The following is a 22,819-nucleotide window of genomic DNA, read 5'->3' on the forward strand; positions in this document are numbered from 1 at the left end:
ATAACTTAATTCTTATTATAAACCCCTAAATTTCATGCCCACATTACATGTATTTACTACTTAACGACTTAATATATGATTATTGCTCATTATACAATTAATTAAATTGGTTAATTTTTTGTTGAAGTTGAAGCTATTGCACATATCATATGGCATATATATTATAGCGAAATATTTAATTTAAAATTTTAATCTACCTAATCTATTCATTAAAAAAATCAATTAATAATTAACCAAAAAATCAATGCCCGAATTTTCTTCATTTTATTGTTAAAATTTAACTATACATAATTACATATTATTAACAATTACCAAATACCAATTAACATTTCATTTTCAATTCACATATAATAAATAATGTATATATACAATCACTATCAAGTATCAAAGGCTCAAAGCTTTCGAAACTCAAAGTCAATAGCCAAAATTTGGGTTGCCGCTTGCCGGGTTCGAATGGAGCTTGAATCAGATTGGGTAATGGTGGAGGATTAGAGGTGTGGAGGTGGCGTAGCAAATCCGGTTCTTGATAGTAGTAGATTGGTAGATCGGGTCACGGTCCTTGCGGAGCAGCTTCAGTTGGCGTTAGCTTTCAACAATTTCTACCTCTGGTGGTCGGTTGCAGCTTGGTCCGTGAACTTTGTATGTGTGTTTGTGTTTCGTTTGTTTGAGGGAGGTTGTCAGTGTGGGCTGTGTGAGGCTATAGGTGGGTGTAGCCATTTACGTTGCCTGTCGGCAGTGGGCTGCTTATTGCTGTGTGACTGGCCGCTTGTGCCTTGTGTTCTTGTTAATGGCTTAATGTGTTATTGTGTTTGTTTGTAATGGTCTGTGTGTGTGGACCGTGTGGTGTGTGTGTTTAGGATTAACAGTTTCAATTTTGTTATTTCTATTTTTTTTTAATTTTTATGTCAACCTGGCCGGGTTTTCGGATAATATCTGGTCACCCAATCCGATCATGATTCGATCGGGTTGACACAACTGCTAATTGCAAAGAATTCCAAAGGTACGTGACTGAGGGTGAAGAGTTGTTGTGAACAGTGAATAATGAATACTGAACTCCATTTATAGGCTTTGTGAATTAAACCATAGTTCTATTAGGTTAAAGAACTAAATTCCTATAAGATAGTTTAAATCCTAGTGTTATAGGGTAAGTTCGAGACTGATCATGATATTATTCTTCTCCACATTCTGAGAAAATATTGCTATCCTTTATTGGATGAGATTATTACTTCTTTTACAACTAAAATTTCTTGGTTGGCAAATCCAATTAGAGGTAGTGGTGGAGTTGGACAAACTCAATCTAACCCAACAAACCCAATTCAATTCAAATAAATCCAATTAAATTTAGACCAGTTGATTGGGTTATAATGAATTGATTGGGTCAATAGTTCTCAATCTGATTAATGATTAAGTGAACCCATATAGTCCAATCAATTCGAGAGTAATAAAAATCAAAGAAAAATAATATCAACAGTCAACTATTAAACCCTAAATGACTAAATCGAATTTTGAACCATTTTTATTCTTTTATAAAAGAGACTCTTGTCAATTTATCACTGCTAAACTTGATATTGAATAAATTTTTCATATACAAAATTTAGAAATCAAATTTGAATTTTCAATAAAAGTAAGTTGATAGATATTTAAATATAATACATGTTGTTTATTGATAGATGTTGGGTATAATAGATAACATTTGATGTTATGATGGAGAATTAAAGTGTTTTTTTTTACTATTTGAATTTGATTTTAAATACCAAAGTTTTAACTTTTATATTTAAATTTTTTGAACTTTTAATTTTAATCAACCCAAACCGATGATTTAGGGTTGGATTAGACACTTTTTTTTTAAATTTGTGTTGTGTTAATTCTTTCTCAACCCAATTAATAATGAGTTGGATTGGCTTTTCACAAACCTGAACCAACCCATGCTCACCTTTATTAATACAAGACAAGTTAGAAATTGTGATCGTGATATGATTCTTTTCTACATTATGAGAAAATATTGCCTTCCTCGGTTACATGAGATTATTACTTGTTTTATGGTTGAAATATCTTACTTGGCCACCATGTTTTCTAATTTATAAGGACAAGTGTAAACAAAATAATCACCCTTAATGGCGCGATCAAGTAGTTTTCAGTATAACTTTAGTAGCTCGGCAGGAGAGTTTGAATCTTAGAAGATAAAATGCTAAAAAATAAATTTAAAACTTACCCACCCTTAATAATTTTTTTTAATAAAAAAATTAGGATTTTATACCTGATCCCTAACTTCAACGTCAGTTTGTTCCTCAATAGGGTTTTGGGCTTTCACCTAAACAGTTTCATTCGTGTTCAATTAATCCAATCTCACTTGTGAGTTAAGGTTGGAGAGTAACGGCGACAGTAAAATGAACGTAAGAGAAAAGTGAACCTGCTTAATTACACTGCTCCTGTAACTAACGTAAGAGATAAGCTATTACAGTACAAAACAAAACCCCCCCCTTACTTAGTTAATGGTTACTCCGTTACTATTATGACAAGTAAATTTAAAATATCCATACGCTCTCATTTTACACACACACAACAATTACAAAACCTCATATCTTTTTCAATTAACACATACAAACAAACCCATTAATTAATTAGTTAATGAAGCTTTTTTCTGAATTGGGTTGCTGTTGCCGGCCGACGGGGCAGCGGCTTGAAACGGAGGAATCGCCGAAGAACTGTGTCCAGGTTGTGCTAGTGGGTAGTGGGGACCGGAGTTCATGTTCGATGCGAAAGAGGATGAATGGGTCCAAGTTTTGGAGACCGGAGCTGTCGGTGATATTAGAAGATAGGGTTGTTTCATTCTTGGAGAGTGATCATCATCAAGATCAAGAAAAAGAAAATGCTGATCGGTATGATGATAAAAATGAAGATATTGTGTCGTATAAAAGTAGATCAACGGCTAAGCGTAGCAGGTAATTAATCATCTTTTAATTTCTGTACAATGCCAGAGGAAAAGGAAAAAAAAAAGCATAAATCTTTTTACAGGAATGTCGCACGATTTTGGAATCATTTTTCATTTTTGGGTTTGGATTTGTTTTACAGGAAAAACTTTATGCGGATGATTATACAAACATTGTCGCCAACGCCGTACGTGTTCTGATGATCATCGTTTGTGTAACAAGTTTTGATTGATCCTCCACTTCTTGCATGTACATTGTTACGGTGGATGATATTGTAAGGCAAAATCCAGAAAAAGAAAAGAATGTACCAATTCTTAAAAGCTCATTCTCATCCAGAGTCAAGAAGATTATGAGATAAAATCAAATATACGGCAAGAATTACTGCCTGTACTATAATATGTAAATATGATAGGACAAGTAATTAATATCATGGTCATAATTAGGGCAAGTAACAATGCCATTGTGGAAGAATTTTCAAATTATCTTAGATTGACTAAATTCTCGAATTTATGCTAAGGTGGTAAGTTTGTCTAATGATGTGATACACTGGCTTTTTAAATAATATGATCCACCAATAGTCCCATTATAGGGACTCAGAGCTCTACCACATGACATATCATTATTAGACAGGCTCATTACGTTGTGGCTCTAGTATTACTCATAATATTAACAAACAAGAGATTGTTTCTAATGGTTTATTTAGTATCTTTCAAAGGAAAGAGCATCACGTTCTTGCCTCTTGATAATAACTTCCAAATCTAAAGATTTCGCTTACACCGTTACACACCATAAAAGTTTATTTTATCTTCTTTATCTTATGTAACTCGGCCTAGCTTTAGAAATTCAGTTTAAGTCGTTAAAACATATCAAATTTATGAGCATTATTAATTTCTAAAATAATTAGGAAACCGCTGTAAAGTTTAAATATACATAACTTCCTAAATTCTTTATTAATTTCTAAAATAATTAGGAAACTACTATAAAGTTTAAGTATAAGTAACTTCCTAAGTCCTGAAGGATATTAGAAAGGATTCCCACTACAATTCGGAAAAATTTAACATGCAACTACTATAAATTCAGCACCACGTAACGTAATCACAATACATGAAAAAAAAAATTATATTTCTCTGGCTTTCAATTCAATGATGAGCACTAAAGTCTCTGCTGATGATGATAGATTGGAGTTCAGAAAAGCAAAATCACCGAATAGGTTGATTGTTGAGGAAGCTCTTCAAGATGACAATTCTGTGGTTGGCCTGCATCCTTTAACAATGGAGAAGCTTGATATATTCAAATACGACACCATCTTAATCAAAGGAAAGAGAAGAAGGAATACAATATGTACGGCAGTTGATGATGATACTTGCGACGCAAGTAAAATCAGAATGAATAAGGTGGTGAGATCAAATCTGAGACTGAGGCTCGGAGACTTAGTTTCTGTGAAAATTTGCAATGATGTTGTGAATGCAACGAAGATGCATGTCCTGCCTCTTCATGATACCATTGAAGGCATTACTGGGAATCTTTTCGATGTTTATTTGAAGCCTTATTTTCTTGGACATTATCGTCCTGTGAGGAAAGGGGATCTTTTTCTTGTAAGGGGAGGAATGAGGAGTGTTAAGTTTAAGGTTGTTGACACTGAACCTGGGGAGTACTGTCATATTACGCCAAAGACTGAAATCTTTTGCGAGGGGGAGCCTCTGAAAAGAGAAGATGAAGATAGGCTTGATGACGTTGGTTATGAAGATGTGGGCGGTGTGAGGAAACAACTGGGACAAATTAGAGAGGTGGTGGAGTTACCATTAAGGCATCCTCAGATTTTTAAGGCTCTTGGTGTTAAGCCACCTAAAGGGATTTTGCTCCATGGACCACCTGGTACAGGAAAGACTTTGTTAGCAAGAGCTATTGCTAATGAGACAGGATGCTATTTCCTCTGTATCAACGGGCCAGAGATTATGTCTAAGATGGCTGGTGAGAGTGAGAGTAATCTGAGGGAAGCATTCAATGTAGCCGAAAAGAATGCTCCTTCGATTATATTTATTGATGAGATTGACTCTATTGCTCCTAAACGTGAGAAGACACATGGTGAAGTTGAGAAAAGGATTGTTTCTCAGCTATTGACACTTATGGATGGGATGAAATCTCGAGCACATGTGATGGTTATTGGAGCAACAAATCGGCCTAACAGCATTGACCCTGCTTTGAGAAGATCTGGCAGGTTTGACAAGGAAATAGATATTGGTGTTCCAGATGAAGTTGGTCGCCTTGAGGTTCTTCGAATTCATACTAAGAACATGAAGCTTGCAGAGGATGTTAATTTGGAAACGGTGGCCAGGGAGACACATGGTTTTGTGGGTGCAGATCTTGCAGCTCTCTGCACTGAAGGTGCAATGCAATGCATACGAGAGAAGATGGATCTGATTGATTTAGAAGAAGACACTATCGATGCTGAGGTTCTCAGCTCCATGTATGTAACAAATGAGAACTTGAACGCTGCTGTTGCAATCACCAGCCCTTCAGCTCTGCGCGAAATTGCTGTTGAAGTACCGAATGTTAGATGGGCAGACATCGGTGGTCTTGATACAGTCAAGAGGGAGCTTCAAGAGACTGTTCAGTATCCGGTGGAGCATCCTGAAATGTTCGAAAAATTTGGCATGTCACCTTCAAGAGGTGTTCTCTTTTATGGCCCTCCTGGTTGCGGCAAAACTTTGCTGGCAAAGGCCATTGCTAACGAATGCCAAGCCAATTTCATCAGCATCAAGGGTCCTGAGCTCCTCACAATGTGGTTTGGTGAGAGTGAAGCCAATGTTAGGGATGTTTTCGACAAAGCTCGTCAGTCTGCCCCATGTGTTCTCTTCTTTGACGAGCTGGATTCCATTGCTATCCAAAGAGGAAGCAGTGTTGGAGATGGTGGCGGCGTGGATAGAATAGTGAATCAGCTTCTGACTGAAATGGATGGCTTGTCAGCCAAGAAAACAGTCTTTGTGATAGGGGCAACCAACAGGCCTGATATGATAGACCCTGCACTTCTAAGGCCGGGGCGCCTCGATCAATTGATATACATACCACTGCCAGACGAGCATTCAAGGCTGCAAATTTTCAAGTCATGTCTAAGAAAGTCTCCCGTCTCAAAAGACATCGACTTGAAAGCTATTGCAAAGTATACACATGGATTCAGTGGAGCTGACATCACTGAAATATGTCAAAGGGCTTGCAAGTGTGCAATCAGAGAAGAGATTGAGAAGGATATCAAGAAAGGGCAAAGGGAAAATCCTGAAGGTGCTGCAGGTGAAGTGGCCGAAATTAAAAAGGAGCACTTTGAGGAATCAATGAAGTATGCTCGTAGAAGTGTAAGCGACTCTGATGTACGCAAGTACCAGGCTTTTGCTAATACATTGCAACAGTCCAGGGGCTTCGGATCATCAGCAGCTGCCAATAATGTGATTCCAGTGTCATCCTTTGCCAACGGAGATGGATACGGCGATCTCTATGATTGATTGATTGATTTTTTGTGTTCAGTTAGCTTTAGGAATAAAATTGCAAATATGTTCCTTTTCATTTATCAAATGATCAATTTTTTTTTTATTTTTTTTTTATGATTCTGAATAATGATCGAGCACGTATTGAAGAATCACCATGATAAAAAAAAGGTTAAAAAGCATAGTAAACGAAGAACCGATCGTAGTCCATCAAGTGATAAAAACTACATCAGATCTGAGTGCTAGAAAATTAACTAGTCTACTTACAGCTACTTCAATCAAATTATAAGGAAAAGTTCACTTTTGAATGCATCGGTACTCGGCATTAGCAATGCAAGAACATCTTTTTGTATTTAAAATTACAGACAACACAATCAATATTACCTTGCGCTCTCATATCTAGTATACAATTTTCAAGTACAGCACTCTATATGGGAGATACACTGCCTATCCCGGAAGAAAAACAACGGGAATGTACCCCGGCTCTATCATTAATTACATACTAGTGAACGACATCTGCTCTACTAAATCATGTACAACAGCAATCAGGTGAATCTGGAAATACAAAATGCATGCCAAATCTTAGAAGCAAAAGGATTGCACACTCAAGAAGATTCAATCTGTTCTTTCTTTTTCAACTTCAAGGCCTTCTGACTGACTTGCCTCTTTGGATCAGGTTCCACAAGAAGCAAACGTGACATTACATAAGCTAAGAGTTCCTCCCGGTGAGAAAATGTGAAGTCCAGGTGGGCATACTCAAACTCGTTGTATGATACATCGACACCCGAATCCTTCATCAACCTGTAGTGCTTCCTTACCATTGAAGGCCGAATTACCTTGTCCTTACGGCCAGCAACCAGATCAACTGGAATATCAATAAATCTGTAGTATTCACCCAAATCCACTGGCTCAGGAGAACCATACACCTCCATGTTTTCGCGTACACTGCCATAATCAAACATTCTAAACTTTCCAGTATGCTTCATTTGTGCAAGGTGGTGAGCCACACGGAATGAAACTCCTGGCATGTCATTCATGTTGTAGTGTGGCAACCCCAGCACACCAACCCAATTTGAGCTGTCGCCACCAACAACATAACTCATTAGAGTTTGAACCAGTCCTCCAACTGCCGGGTAGTTATGGAAGTCTCGAGCCAACTTGTTCAGCAGCATACGGAAGAATTTGGTCGGTATGTAGAAGGCTGGCACTATGTAAGCCAGAATTGGAGCAGAAACAAGGAACAAGTACTCTGCCACCGTAAAAACTAGCGTGGAATCATCATGAAAACCAGCTGGAGATAATAAAATTAACCGTGATAGTCTATGGGGCTTCTCTTCAATCCGGCACGTTATAACGTACATCAATATAGCAGCTCCCCCCAAGCTATGACAGATTGCACAAAGTTTGTAAGGCTGAGCCTCATTTATTTCTTCCTTGACATCAGGTTGACTTATCTTCAGTTCTGAAGTTTTAATCTCATGAATCTTTTCTATCATGGCTGGAATATCCTCAGTCCCATGCTCATTGATGGAGTACTTCCAATATCTGCATTATTACTTCAGTTAAAGACCATTATATTACCTAACTATCATTTTTTTATGGGTGTGTGTCTGAATTGGAAGTTATTAAACTAGAGTTTCTGGAAAGCACTAACCGTCTTGAGGAAATGTCTTTGTTAACATGCTCCCTAGAAACCAAACCACGAAAATTCCCAAGGAAAACATCATACCCTGCAGGAAAAGAAGAAGGAAAAAAAAATAATAATAAGCAGATGAAAAGTGATTCGCGTAGAATTGGAGTAAATATTCTAAAAAGATTCATAGCAAACCTTGATCATAGGCTGCAAATGCTGGGGATCCAACAACCCCATTAGACACCCACCTGAAAATGGAATCCACTCATAAGAAGCCAAAAGTAAAATATCAGAAGTAAAGCATCAAATTAACTCATAAGAAAACAGGCATCAGACATCTGGATGAGCACCAAATCGACATAGTATGACTATTATGGTCTAAATTCAGTGAGTTAGAAAGACAATGGAATATGGGTAATTTGTTCAGTCTGCCTTTAGATACATGTAAAGCTTTTTTATTCCACAATTTCAAGAGACTAGATCCATCTCATGTACGCATCATAATTAAGAGAAAAAGATTTTTTTTTGAAAAAAAAAAAGAGGTATAACCCACCCCATAGATGAATCCAAAATTCCATGCTGAAGATAAACAGCCTTCCGTGCGTCGCGTCTGTAAAATGGTGCCGCAAAGCATCAGACATCATGAGTCCAGAAAAGTTTATAATTTGACAGAAAAGAAAACCAACCATACCTGGGAATTCTTTCCAACAGAAGAACATATCCATCAGAAGTTTCCACACGAATAGCCTCATATGGATAACTAAAAGAGGTAAAAGAGTTAGAAATGTATTTGTCATGATCAAAATTCCATGAACAAACATGAATTAGCAGCCAACAGAAGCATTGTCCCTACCCAAGCTCTGTAATAACATCTTGGCATGTACGAGCATCTGTATTCATAACATGATGAAAAGTAGATTTCCTTTCTGAAACAGACGGATCATTCTCACCAAGGGTATCTGTGTGCACTGAGGCATCATAAACATCGCGATGAATAACTTCAGTGTCATTTTTGTCAGATGAAAACCATCTCCATGACATTCTCAAAGCTTCAGATGGGGAAAGAAGAAAATGTGCAGCCTTGTGAAAAAAATCAAATATAGTTTCTATGAAGATCTCAATCGCTAGATGAAGGTCCTGGTCGACATGACAACACAAATGAGCAAGGAAAGAAAGATGTTAGAGAAGTAATGATTGTGCACACACAACCAGATGCAGTGGTGGAAGAAGAGAGATTTACGTAAGTTACTAAACAAACCTCGATCACTCCACGTCTCCTGTCAGTAGTGCAGTGAACAGCATGATCCTTGGTGGTATGGACTCTCCTAATAGAGGAATGCAACTGAAAAGGCCTGTGGCATGTAGAAGGAGCTTTTGATCCCCTAGTACAGGACAAACGGCCAATATAAAATGGTATTCCAAGCAGAAATTTTGCGGGAAACAAAATCCATGAAAGTATGCTTATGATCCACCCAGTCCGATGCCTTTCATACTTGGTGAAACTACTTGCCCTGGAGACTCGTGAACAGTTCGATGATGGTGATGCAGGAGTTATTCCATCAATATCTTCTTCTTCTCCAGAAGAGTAATCCATACTTGAAGGTTCAGAATCCACAGAAAGCTCATGAACGAACCGGTTGAACGAGGACACACCACTATCATCATCAAGCAGTGGAAATATCAAAAACCACAAAAAAATTGAATCAAAATGGATTCATTAAGCACCAACAAAATGGAAATTGAAGAAAGACGGGAGATCATGATTGGTTTGCCTAAACTATAATTCTAGAAAGGAAGTGTGCAAAAAAAAAAAAAAAAGGAAGAAAAACAACGTGAAACAATACTAGACAGACAAGTTTATCATGCTCAACTCACTCTTCTGTCACAGAGAAAATAGCCATAGTGTCTACTGTCGAGGTTATCCAGAAATAAATCAATACATGGTATTTTGAAGTAGAAATCACTAAAGAGCTTGAGATTATCATAAAACTGGCAAAAAAATTTTATTCACTATGAACAATCCAAGGGAAAGAACACAATGGTGACATGTCAAAGGTATTTCTTCGTAAAAGCATTAAAAAAAAGATTCCATTGAAATGAAACCTAATGAACATCACAGCAATAATTCATCGATGACTGAGCTTCAAAGAGAAATTCAAGTAAGCAGATGGATGTTTAAGTAGGCATTTTATACAAAAACAAACAGCGATAGAACAAATTTCAGCTAAACAGCTATAGGAGACATTGTTATGTCATCATTCCAACGATTATCACTTCCAAGATGTTAATGTCTGAAAAAAATGTCAGAATGGGATTGAAAAATTAAATCTATAAAGAACAAAAGGCTAATAGAATTATTAGGATGTACTCAAAACTATAGTAATTAACCATGTAGGAGTATCTAATAAGATGGGACGTAAAACCATCCTTTGCCCAAAAAAAAAAAAAAAAACACTTGAATCCGCAATGGTATACAAATGCCAAAATTGCTACCCACTTCCATGCAAGTAAACTTCTAGTTGGGGTCTGCTTAGTTTTGTTAACATACCACTTACTCAAGGCATCTAATATCCGACAGCCAATACTCTGTTCAACAATGACTGCAGATAAGAAGCCAACTCCAAACCCGAAACATACCCTTCAATGATTCTAAAGATTCAGAGGCTTGTGCCTCAGTTGGCTCTAAGACTAATTATATTCTCCATCATAATAGATCACCATGCAACAACTTCAATTTTATTTAGCAATTCAAGATGATAGTCCTAAATCTCCCGTATAAAAACCATAATCTATAACGTGCCAATCATTCAAAAAATCATTTCCGAGCATTTACAAATTGATTACACAAATCCAAAATAAAGCTTCACTAAAAAATGCATAAATCATGACATATTATATACAAGGATCAACTTACTGCTCCATCCATCGGGGGAATCGAGGGCCGCCGAAAGTCGGCCGGAGCTCCCAGCCATGAATGCCTTCAAGAATAATAGCTTTCCCCGGTAAAATAGCCAGTAAAAGCGCCGAAATTCCATTGATTAGCCTCACAATGTTGTTTAATGACTCGTAAGTGAACGTCTTCACTGACCTGCACTAAAAACCAACAACAAAATATGATCATTTTGTAACAGAAATTATTCATTTTGTAACATAAAATTAATTAAAAAGATTCAATTATTACTGTTATTATTATGTTATAGAATCAGTTTGAATCAGATGAATGAATCCAGCAATTATTAAACGAACATGCAATATGAAGAAAAATGATAGAACTTACTCTTTGGCGACAGCGAGGACGCCGTCGACGAATCGCTGCATCATCATTTTCGTTTTTGGGGAAAAAAATGTTTAGTTTCAATCTGATTTTAGAAATTGTTGTGAGAAAATGGAAAATGAAAAATGAAATAGTAAGTGAATTGCCAAAATGGAAGCGAAAATTTTGTAGACAGAGATATTAGGAATTGGATAAAAGTTAAAAATAAAACAAAAGAACGAATTTAAAGACGAGGAGGAAAAGGCGACGCCGGTTCTTTGCGTACGTTGAAAGTTTGGAGAATCAATTTGCAGTTGGTTTTTTGCTCATGAGAAGGTATTTGCACGTGGAAATCGATTATTGGGAGGACTTATATGTGTCATGTTGTTAGCCACAGTGTGTGGATTGGGGGTACACGTTAGAAGTTTGTGTTTCCACGTGGTTGAAGATGAGCGAGCGCCGGTGAGTGGCCGGCATATAATTGGACGGTTGTGATGCTGTCGGTGGTCCGACGTTTGATTAATAGTAGATGATATGGCAATGGAATTGACTGTGTATTGTAACTTTCGGTAGGGACAAAGTGGTCGGTTTCATCCACCCGAAAGGAGAATGCTCCACTCTTGTGGTATTCTTTTAAAAGTAGTTTTTTTTTCCTTTAATTCTTTTCTCTTTGTTTTTATTTGGATGGCTTACATTGATAAGTAATTTTACCTATTTTACAATATTCCCAAAAAATTTTATATGTTAATGATTTTAGTTAACGTGTTTATTAACACTTCAACTATTTTTGTTCAAAGTCAATAAACATAAACCTTTTTTTTTTTTTATTAAAGGGGGCTCTTCAGAGAGAGCTAGATAGGAACAAGATGGGGTTGAGTAACCCCAAACATGTCTTGTGAAATAATAGAATAAATACCCACAGGCGGGTTAGGGAACAAGTATAAACCAAAAGGAACTGAATGGGCCATATTAGCCATGAAGTCCGCAGCAGAATTCGCTTCACGATAGATGTGAGTGATAGAAACTTGTCAATTTTTGCTTAATAATTCTCGGATAGCAACAACTAAAGCATAGAAAGCATTAGTCATAGCCGCCTACTTAGAGATCATCTGAGCAACACAACTGCTATCCACTTCCACCAAGAGACGTCTGATGCCAGCGTTCCAGGCAAGAATTAAGCCTTGATAAAGCCCCTAAAGTTCAGCCACAGTCACTGAACTTTCCTTAATTTTCATACAAAAACCTAAGATCCAATAGCCAAACGAATCCCGAAGGATACCACCAGCTCCTGCATCCCTTGCATTTTTATAGGAGCCATCCGTGTTCAATTTGCACCATGGCCATGGAGGAGGCGACCAGCCAATAAACATCTCCTTACGCCTCGGTTGCTGACTGATATGGGGGTTATTTACTCTTTGAATTTCATTAGCTCTAGCCATAATATCCAAATAAATTGTTGTGTTGTCCACAAGCTCCCCACCAAAGATGAAGTGGTTCCTCCATATCCATAACCTCCAAACAGCCACACCAAAAATACACTCCCAAGGGACATTACACACAATCTTCCACTTGTTATGGAGATTCGCAACAAGCCAGTCTCGTAAGCTAGAGTGAAAGAAAGTGTAGTGATTACAAACTAGTACAAGCCGAATCCATATCCTCTTGATACAGCAACAATCCCGTAAAACATGAAGAATATCCTCAGCCGAAACTCCACATCTATCACAGACATTAGAAACTGGAATGTGACGCTTTGCTAGCTCACTGCAATCTTCAATTTCCCATGCAAAAGCTGCCATATAAATAGGCAGACAGATTGAGGTCCCTTTCAAGACCATGGTAATTTCCAAACTTGATATTGAGTGTGGCTATTTTGATGACAAATAGAAGCATATGCTGAGCGGACGGTGAACAAGCCTCTTAGGTCAAAACACCAATATATTCGATCAGGGCCAAGATGAGGAGCATGAGGCATGACCGATGCAATTTGCATGAGAATAAAGCTTGGCAGCAAGTGTTCAAAATTGGACCATCTCCAGCCACCATGATCGTTAACAAACGCACTCATAGTTGCATTAACAAGATCATAAGGAATCGGTTGAGGGCTAAACTTATCAAAGGTTCATGCTTCGTCACCCAGCAATCCAACCAGAATCGAACTCGAGCACCATTACAGATGGACCAACGAGCCCCATGCACCGTTGCTGCCCATGTTTTCCTTATAGCCATCCATATTCTTGACCCTGGTTTGTCATGAAGGGAAAGCGGTAATTTACCAATATCCAGGCCATATTTAGAGCAAATAACCTTCACCCACCATTTATCCGAGTTAGAAATAACTCCCCAATTAATCTTCATCAATAGAGCCTGGTTCATCGCCTCTAATTTTTTAAAACCCAGGCCACCGTGATTCTTTGGCAAGCATACTTTGTCCCAACCCACTATGCTCATTTTAGGAGTCTTCGAATTGCCATCCCAAATAAAACGACGACAGGATTTATCAATTCTATTCCACACTGAAGAAGGAAGCAAGGTTGTTTGCATAGCATAAATAGGCATTGCTTGAATAACCGATTGAGCCAAAGTGACTCGACCAGCAAAGGATAAATGAGCCGCATTCCATCCAGTGAGCCGCATGTCCACCTTGTCTAAAATCGATTGGTAAGTAGCTTTAGTCACACGCGAATGTAATAAAGGCATTACAAGGTAGCAACCCAAATCATGTGTAACCGAGAATCCCAAATCATGTAATCCCAAACTAGTTTTATTTTTTATATTACGATTACATGATGTTTACTTAAGATAATTATGTACTTAACAATTGACATCATCACATGTCTCTCAAATTTAACCAAACACAAAAATAATAAATAAATTAATAATTATTTAATATGTTACATCAATTTATTTAAATGGAGCTTATACAAAAATTTATCTCACTAATAATATAAAACACGTAAATAATATCATAACAATAAGGGTTCGACTATTAGGACTGGGCAAAAAAACCGTATTCTTAAAAAAACAGAACCGAACCGACGGTTCGGTTTTAATTTTTGAAAAAACCGAAATATATTATTTATAAAAAAACCGAACCAAAGAACCGAATCTTTGTTGTTATTTTTATTTGTCTTTACAACATTATGTTTATGTAGATGGAATATTGGAGTTTGGTTATGTATTTTGAAATCTTAATATCTCATATTTTGTGAGTAATGAGTATCTTATTAGTAGTTAGTAAGATATTAGTGATAAAATGTGTTTTGAATACTTTGTATTTATTGTTAATATTTCTAATGAAATTAGGATGAATTAATTATTGAAAAAAATTATGACATTCATGAGGCCGAATGGGATAAAAATTTAGAAATTCAAAATAGGTCAAGAACCGAAAAAATCGAACCGAACCGATTTAAAAAGATCTATTTGAGTTCGGTTCTTATTGAATTCGGTTCTTATTCGGTTCTTTTTATAAAATAACCGATTTAAATCGGTTATGCTTAATTTCGATCCGAACCGAACCGTGCCCACCCCCTATCGACTATGTTGGAGTTCACCTATGGTAGAGTACGAATCTCAGCCACACATGCAAAGTGATAAATAATAAATAATGAGTTATAATGAGTTTTTTATTATTTATCACTTTGCGTGTGTAACTTTTTACTATTTAATATATAATCTTGGTTCGACTATTTATCAATTCTCAGCCTAACAATAAATATGATGTTAATACATAAAATGAATTTTTGATTAATTTTCTTGTTAATTTACAATGGGCCCAAGATTATATATTAAATAAATAAAAATCAATCACATATTAAATAAATAAAAATCAATCATTTGATTGTTACCGACATCTGTATTGCTATTCAAAAGCTATATTTTATGTGAATGTCACATAGATTGTGCAAATTAATAAACCAATTTTTTTTTGTTAAATCAATTTTTTTTTTCAATTAGAACCCAATCAATTGTCAATAAGATTTAGGGGGTGGGTGGGTATCTATATGTATTAAAAATATTTCAATCAGGCATCTTAATCATATTAAAATTAGGGATAAGATAATAAAAACAAGTAATACAATATATTTTATGCTGTAATATTTAAAAATTATATTTTTTTATCTTTTAATTTATTAATTTACTTACGTAAAAGTTAAAACAACGCATCACAGTATCTTTATTAACGAACTTGCTCAGACGGAAAAGTTGGGTAATTGTCCCTTTCAAGTTTCTGTTTCGACTTAATAAAAAAAAATGTCACGTAGCAGTCCCTACCAATTTTGACATTTTGTAGTGGATCTGACTAATAGAGGCGGAGACGTGTATTTTTTCACAAAAGGATGACCGAAAAAATCCCACTATTGGGAAGAAAAAGTTATTCAACTTCCACTCATAAGTTTAAAAGCCCACGTTTGCTACATCAACTGCCAGGCGTCCAGGCCGGTGTCATCGTCCACATTTTTACATCAGTGCATCGCTATCTTCTCGGAGCTTGTCGACATATAGTCATTGCATTCATTGATAGCTTCGGCAAATGCAAACTCAGAAACCAAGGCCAAGTGATCACTGCCCAGTTTCTGCTTAAAAAAGGGAGAAGCCGGGTGTGAGATTGAGTTATTATAACAGTTTAGGACATACAAGATTGTTCACGTGATCACCGTCCAATCCGTGCATAAACAGACTCAAATATGTTCTAAATTATCAAAAACCCATTTACAGCATGTTAATCTTTTTAGGAAAATTATCTCTACACTATCTTTATTTTGTAATATGTACATCTAACTAACTATTATAAAATTTTAACATATTTTTTACACCACTTTTATTTCTCAACTTGAATCAATCAACTATTTTGACATTGAAAATAACTATTTTATCCTTAAATAAATTAAAAAATTATTTTATTCCACAATTTTTAAAAATAAAAAATTATAATTATAAAAATACCCCTAAATTCAATAAAACAAATAAATCTCAAAATCTAAAATGATAATTTTTATTATAATTATAAAAATTAACATCTTGTGATTATAATTTCATTTAATTTTTGTAATTAAATTAACATGAAGAGAAAGCTCCCTCTAATTATTGTAAACTTCCCCATATTTAATGCTAAGAAACTTTCCTATACTAATTAAATGAAATTATAATTATAAAAAATTAAAATTAAAATTTTAAATGAAATTATAATTATAATTATAAAAAATTAACATATCGGATTTGAGATTTATTTATTTTATTAAAGCTAGAGGTATTTTTACAATTGTAATTTTATTATTTTTCAAAATTTTGTAGAATAAAATAGTATTTTATTTCATTAACAAATGAAATGGTCGTTTGTTAGTGTTAAAGTAATTGATTGATACAAGTTTTAAAACAAAGGTGGTGCAAAAAATACGTCTAAATTTTGTTATGGGTAGATGTACATATAACAAAATAAAAATGATACAAAGATAATTTCTTATTTTTAAAACAAATTTATATTAAAAAAGACTATGTTATAAATGGAAAAATAGTTTGATGACGAAATTGCTACGAGATTTCCTAATGAAAGAGTAAAATAAATCTTCTTTCTAGGTTTTGACTTTTGATTTGCATGGTTGGCCTAGTATCTAGCAAGAAATGTAGAAGCAAAAACCTTTAGAACCCCCTGGAAGTGCACGATGTCATCCCATGCAGAAACACTTTCATGAAGTTTCTGAGTCATGCAGCATGATATAGCAAATCCAACACGCTCCACTGTTCTTACCTTGCATGGAAGGCCACCTGTCCTTCTCAGAATATCAACTGGAAGGGTATCCAAAACTCTGGTAGGTACAAGGCCTTTCGTGTACCTGTATTCAGAACAAACCATTATAACTATCACAACCGTTATGATCATTGTTACAACTTGTCACAGAATTCATTTACCATAAGTAGTCAACAGTTCCAAAAAATTTTGAGTGGTATGAAGTAGCCAATGGTTCACCATTGATGCCCCTTGTTCTTGGGGAACCCTGAAAACAAGAATTTCAATCGTGAAATATCCCAAGGTGCGATAATGAATTGACTCAAAAGAGGACAGGAAATCTACTTTACCTTCACCGAGGCATAGGAGCTGTTAAGCTTCAGTGGATGCACGGCTAGATAACACTGAGCATTTCCAGTTGCAACTTTAACCTCTTCATCTGTCCAGCCATTGGGCAGGAGTCTGAAATCAGAAGAGAACTAGAGATGTAATTGCAATGAAAAGAAACAAAATACTTAAGAGAGCTTGAGGTGTGAATGACGACTACTCATCAGATATGAGCATTCTAATAAACAAAATAAATAAAGATTAAATCATAAAATATCATAAAATCATTAAAAGAAATATTTTTTAAGACAACGAGTACTAGTTATAACTTTAGGAACATCATCAATACATAGAATTCACACGTTTAAGATGTATGATTCTAATTTAACAAATCTAGAAATTTATAATATGGTGGAATTTGAATTCATGGCACATGAAATGACATAGATATATACTTTCAGTGTTTTTTCATAAAGCTATGAAATCAAAGAATGTCATAACGTCCTCTCTGCAACAAAGTTAAAAGATAATTTGTAACAGCAGTTTTAGTTTCTAAATTCTAAATTGAAGATATAGTAAATCAAAAGAAACATGAAACATCCTTCCAAAAAAATGTAGTTAGTCCAAGTCCAAACCCCAACTAAATCCAACTTAATTGAAATTATAGTCAGGCTACTTTTCAAAATATTAATTATGCAAGCTACTAGAGCATGCAGGAATTGATGGGGAAAAGAAAGGTACAGTAGAACATCGATAAATTAATAACTTTGGAAATTATTAATTTTTTGATTAATTAATAGTTTATTAATTTATAAAGATAATATCGCATTCATAATAGGAATTTTTATGAAGTATGATAGTAAAATTAAAGAATGTAGTGATTCTGTCAAACTATATAAATATAATATGATTCAGATTTGATCTTGATTGAGTAAATCAAATACTTGATAACCCTTTTGCTAGATTGCATGGTTGGATCACAATTACGTGGTAACTTATCAGAGATGACTTTTTGAGGCCGTATATTAAGTCGATCTCTCTCTTATTTCTTTTAACATAGCACATAGAATGAACCAATGGCTTTTCATTCGAAAGGTGTAAAGAAAGCAACAATGATCAATGAAATGTATAAAGCATTAGGCTAGTATAACAAAGAAAATCAAGACATCATTTTTATCTAGTTTCAAATTAGTTAATTATAAATTAGTTGGGTTCTATAGAAAAATAAATTCTTTTTTTAATTTATTTTTAATAAATTTATCGAATTATTAATTTATCACATTTGCCCCAAGTCCTATCGAGTATTAATTTAATAAGGTTCTATTGTATATGTGTTATCCTCAGAAAAGTTAAAAGATACCTGTCCATCACAGCAAATGGATTGATAATTTCTTTTTTGACCTCGAAAACTTGAACAAGATGACAACTTCTCTGACCGGATAAGTCTCTTCTGTCATATGACTTGATATTAAGCTGCGCAAAGAAACAAATTGTAATCTCAAAGAACAAGATGGAGTGAAAGGGTAAATATATATGTGATACAGCTCATTAGTCTGTTGGTGCAGATAATGCAATTCTTTCACATAGTAGATAAATTAACGCATTTCACCTCTGATGATGATAAGAACTTGTAAATTGCACTCTGTCAAAGAACAAGAAAAGCAGTCAAATTTATTATTTTAAGAAACATTGTTCCACCACAGCAAAGTAATCTAGTTAGAGAAATGACTTTAGGTACCATACTTGAGGAGTGATATTGAAGTCACCAGCAAGCACAACAGGGATATTACCCCATTTCTCTGCAACAATTTGTGCCCTTGAGGAAAGAAAACAAATCTAACAAGCCAAATAGCTCAATGTTAAATGGGACCAAATAATGCAACAGGAAGTAAATCTAATGGACCTTTGGATAAAATCATTTGTAAAGCTGCTGATAAACAGAGTGAGGACAGAAGAAACATGCATTCATGACGAAGAAAATGACACGTGAGTTTATACTGTAGGATTTGTTGCTCAATCTGAAATAATATTACTCTCCCAAAAAATAATTTAACTTCATTACCCATAAAAATATAATTAGAAAAAAACCTTTAAGTCTGTCGAAATCTTAATGTGATCGTTTCAGGATATAACGTGGGATCCTTGGAACATTTTATGAGTTTTACAGTAAGGGCGCTATGATGTCAAAGCAAAACACATAACTTCAGTAACCCCTACTAGAGCTTGAATCAACAATTGATAATTGCAAGCACTTCAGTTATAAGAAATACATTCAAGTGTAGACGTGCTTACTTGACCTAATTTCACTTCCCCTCGGTTTGGATTATAAAGAACGTGTATGTTACCAACCAGTACTCTTCTTGATTTTGTGTTGCGCATCTGCCTGTAAAAGGTGAAGTTAGATATGAAGGACAAAACTTTTCCAGTAAACCACTCACAAGAATATATCAAAACATGTCGGCATTCAATTATGATTACAACAATTATGGTGCAATGCAGCTATAGTTTGCTTAAGTTGAATATTGAGGCAGTATCTTGATGATCAGCAGGGTTGTCAACGGAACTCTGTAGACTGTAATATATAACGTTCTTCTATCGCTCAGATACTTCGACTTTTAGCCATTCTAGCAATATGAGTCTTAACTGATAATTGCTCGCAAACCAAGTACACAAGCAAATAACATGAATTGCTACCTCAAAAGCGGAAAGTTGTGCCACATTTTCACGAAGGCCAAACTCTTTAAATTCAATGCTTGTTTGCTCTAATAACCGAAACCTAGAAAATACCAAGAAACAATAAAATATGAATAACCAATCCAATTTACAAGTACCAAAAATTAACGAATTACAACTCTCTCACTTATCAGCTTTCCAAAACATCGCACAACCATCAACGTTATCCCCAGTGCGCCGCTGCCATTTGCAGACATTTGATTTAGAATTTTGCCAAAAAGAACTCGGACACATAGACATCAAAGAGAAAAATTATAACCTTGTAACAACCAGCATATCCCGTTTTCTCCATAACATTCAGAATATCAAAATACCTGTCCACCTCCTAACAAGATTACATAATTACCACCCAAAAGTTCAAAATCATATCGAAATTCCATAAATCCCAGTCCCAATAAAATAAAATAAATTAAAAAAGAAAAAGCTTACTTGCATACAGATAATATCCGGGTTCAATCCAATCAACTCTTGGCATATTAACCTTTTGCGACGGTTCCATTTCATGTATTCATACCGAACATTTTGATATAAATCTCTATGTTTGAAAGCATTTTTATCTCCCAATATGTTATATGACACGACCGAGAATCTCTCTACATCATGAATCAATAACATATAAATAATGAAATATTTTTTTAAAAAATATTTATAAATAGATACCAGAGTAATATTTCTTTGTTTTTTTAATGGATACCTTGAGATGAAATTGGATTAGGATCAGCGTCGATCCAGTGGCGGAGGACGTCAGGAGAAGGCTCATCGAACGGCTTACGTCGGAGAGGGTTGTACCATCGACGGCAGTACGAACGAGTTGACGGCGATGATGATGAGGAATGTGTGGTGGGACCATTGAAGCCACAGGAAATGGTGTTTGTAGTCTTGCAGCAGGAGGAGGAGAAGAAGATGAAGTGCCGGCACTTGCCGGAGCCGCCGCTCGGCGCGGAGGTGGCCGTTGGTGGGATCCGGCCGAGCCAAGAAGAGGAGGAAGTGGCTTCGGACCTCATTGATTGATCCACAAGTAACCACTCTCTCTCCCGAATGTTTGGCGCCACACTTTCTTTTCGGCACAGTTTATTATCACTTTATCTCTAGTCAAAAAGTCAAATGACCGATGTACGAAGATTTAGTTTATGTCGAGAAAATTACGATAAATGCCACCAGGACTATAACGATTTTTTCTCTCTTTTTTATTTATTTTATTTTTTTAATAACATTCATGAGTTGGGACTAGGGTGCGTGAGGATAATATATCCTATGAGTTATCGCTTAGACATTGCCAGATGGTTAGATTTAGTGTATATTTATTCATTTTTTACAATTTATTATGCTGTAATTCGTCTAAGACATGTATGTTTTACACAAAAGAATATTGTCGTTTAAAAATTGATACTTATGAGACAAAATTATTGTAGAATCAAGCAGTTTTCTGTAATTGTAAATTTGAACCTTAGAAAATAGAAGTTAAAAATTAATTTATGTTTTACCCCCCACTTCTCTTTTTAATCTACAAGTAAGCGGATGTCTTTAATTTAAAAAAAAAACACTAATTTTATAAATATAACCTAAAAAGAAAAAATAAATAAATAACTTCTACTTACTGATCAAAAATTGGGACACAAATATTTGTTCATTAGAAAGTTTGATAATATAATGTGTATTCTGTTTTACAAATCCTATGCTCATAATAACTCCTTGTCCTCTCAGAATAAGGGTTCGTTCCCCATAAATATAGCCTAGCTCCCATGAAGCAAATCAATGATTCGTAGCAGCAAAAATATTGAACCGCAGGGCCCTCAGAAAGCCAGAAAACCAAAGGAAAATCCAAAGAATCCCATCTCGGAAAGCATCAGTTTTCGTTAGCAATGGATGAAATAGATTATTGCTTTGCGTGCAAAGACAAACACCGACGTTGTGTTGTTAGATCTCACCTCTGGTGACAGAATCTGCACCGAGTGTGGCTTGGTTCTTGACATTAAATACATCGACGAAAATGCTGAATGGAGAACCTTTGCTTGATGATATCAATGATAAAGAAGATCCTAATTGTGTTGGAAGCCTCATGAATCCATTCTTAACTAATGGGAACCTCGTAACCTTCCGTTTAGCCCCATTTGCAGCATTAGCGAAGTGATTCAGTTGTGGGGGGGGGGGGTGTGGGGTGGCAGCTTTCTTTCTCTGCAAGCAATGAGCAGGCAAGCAGTAAAGATGAAATCCAGCTTTCTTCTCCTGCAAGATTTGTCCACCCCCAACGTTCTTGTAAATCTCATAAGCACTATTCTTGATTATTGTAACCAGACCAAGCCTATCAGCCATCGAAGCAATGTCATCAAACACTTTCACCAAAATATATAAACTAACAAAATAAGAATCATTTTTTAACCGTACAATCGCTTAACTTAAAAATCACATCACCTCTTTCGCAAACAGCCCTAAAGGAGTAGATCTCTTAAGTAAAATTCCCCCTAATTACATAAGCATTGCGCAAAAATAGCTAAAATGGCTAAACCGCATGTTACGGTCATACACCTACCTTATCCCATATATGGCCTGTAAAGCTTTCACAATTCCATGAGTGAGCCACCAGAAAGCATATGAACTTGATTGCTTCGGGACAAATTTGTCTGACGGCGTCACTATAATCTCAATCTCGTCAGCTGCTTTAGCCACTGAAGACGCGACTATGCAAAACATGAACTTTATTACCGTCAAGTTCAACAAACCATGAGCTTCACT

The 22,819-nt window shown here is 35.5% G+C and overlaps 5 protein-coding genes across 7 annotated transcripts; 2 read left to right on the top strand and 3 right to left on the bottom strand.

Moving 5' to 3' along the window:
- Nucleotides 1-2,525: 2,525 nt before the first annotated feature.
- On the top strand, nt 2,526-3,522 carry LOC107177986 (uncharacterized). The gene is made up of 2 exons (XM_015532572.3): nt 2,526-2,942; nt 3,073-3,522. The coding sequence occupies exons 1-2, from the start codon at nt 2,629-2,631 to the stop codon at nt 3,128-3,130; spliced, it is 372 nt and encodes a 123-aa protein (XP_015388058.2). The 5' UTR covers nt 2,526-2,628; the 3' UTR covers nt 3,131-3,522.
- A 425-nt stretch (nt 3,523-3,947) lies between these two features.
- LOC102621993 (cell division cycle protein 48 homolog) lies at nt 3,948-6,427 on the top strand. Its single transcript, XM_052435688.1, has one exon. It carries the CDS (start codon nt 4,073-4,075, stop codon nt 6,425-6,427), a length of 2,355 nt encoding a protein of 784 aa, XP_052291648.1. The 5' UTR covers nt 3,948-4,072.
- A 307-nt stretch (nt 6,428-6,734) lies between these two features.
- Nucleotides 6,735-11,633, bottom strand: LOC102618360 (uncharacterized). Of its 2 annotated transcripts, none has more exons than XM_006485699.4 (9): nt 11,320-11,633; nt 10,957-11,130; nt 9,301-9,697; nt 8,896-9,179; nt 8,734-8,802; nt 8,596-8,652; nt 8,238-8,290; nt 8,064-8,139; nt 6,735-7,954 (listed from the first exon to the last, which is right to left on the bottom strand). In XM_006485699.4, the coding sequence occupies exons 1-9, from the start codon at nt 11,364-11,366 to the stop codon at nt 7,015-7,017; spliced, it is 2,097 nt and encodes a 698-aa protein (XP_006485762.2). In that variant the 5' UTR covers nt 11,367-11,633; the 3' UTR covers nt 6,735-7,014. The 2 variants fall into 2 exon arrangements, with proteins under 2 accessions (XP_006485762.2, XP_006485764.2); XM_006485701.3 differs by having other exon boundaries at nt 10,957-11,135.
- A 3,818-nt stretch (nt 11,634-15,451) lies between these two features.
- On the bottom strand, nt 15,452-21,215 carry LOC102619027 (carbon catabolite repressor protein 4 homolog 3). Of its 2 annotated transcripts, none has more exons than XM_006485702.4 (13): nt 20,781-21,215; nt 20,516-20,679; nt 20,346-20,411; nt 20,214-20,266; nt 20,048-20,129; nt 19,646-19,732; nt 19,097-19,189; nt 18,963-18,995; nt 18,714-18,826; nt 17,377-17,488; nt 17,209-17,294; nt 16,937-17,132; nt 15,452-15,875 (listed from the first exon to the last, which is right to left on the bottom strand). In XM_006485702.4, exons 1-13 carry the CDS (start codon nt 21,088-21,090, stop codon nt 15,765-15,767), a joined length of 1,506 nt encoding a protein of 501 aa, XP_006485765.2. In that variant the 5' UTR covers nt 21,091-21,215; the 3' UTR covers nt 15,452-15,764. The 2 variants fall into 2 exon arrangements, with proteins under 2 accessions (XP_006485765.2, XP_006485766.2); XM_006485703.4 differs by having other exon boundaries at nt 17,048-17,132; nt 20,781-21,206.
- A 444-nt stretch (nt 21,216-21,659) lies between these two features.
- On the bottom strand, nt 21,660-22,790 carry LOC127901004 (uncharacterized). Its single transcript, XM_052436725.1, has 2 exons — nt 22,617-22,790; nt 21,660-22,388 (listed from the first exon to the last, which is right to left on the bottom strand). Exons 1-2 carry the CDS (start codon nt 22,775-22,777, stop codon nt 22,004-22,006), a joined length of 546 nt encoding a protein of 181 aa, XP_052292685.1. The 5' UTR covers nt 22,778-22,790; the 3' UTR covers nt 21,660-22,003.
- Nucleotides 22,791-22,819: the final 29 nt, after the last annotated feature.

This window comes from Citrus sinensis, chromosome 3, assembly GCF_022201045.2.
Source record: "Citrus sinensis cultivar Valencia sweet orange chromosome 3, DVS_A1.0, whole genome shotgun sequence".
NCBI lineage: Eukaryota > Viridiplantae > Streptophyta > Magnoliopsida > Sapindales > Rutaceae > Citrus > Citrus sinensis.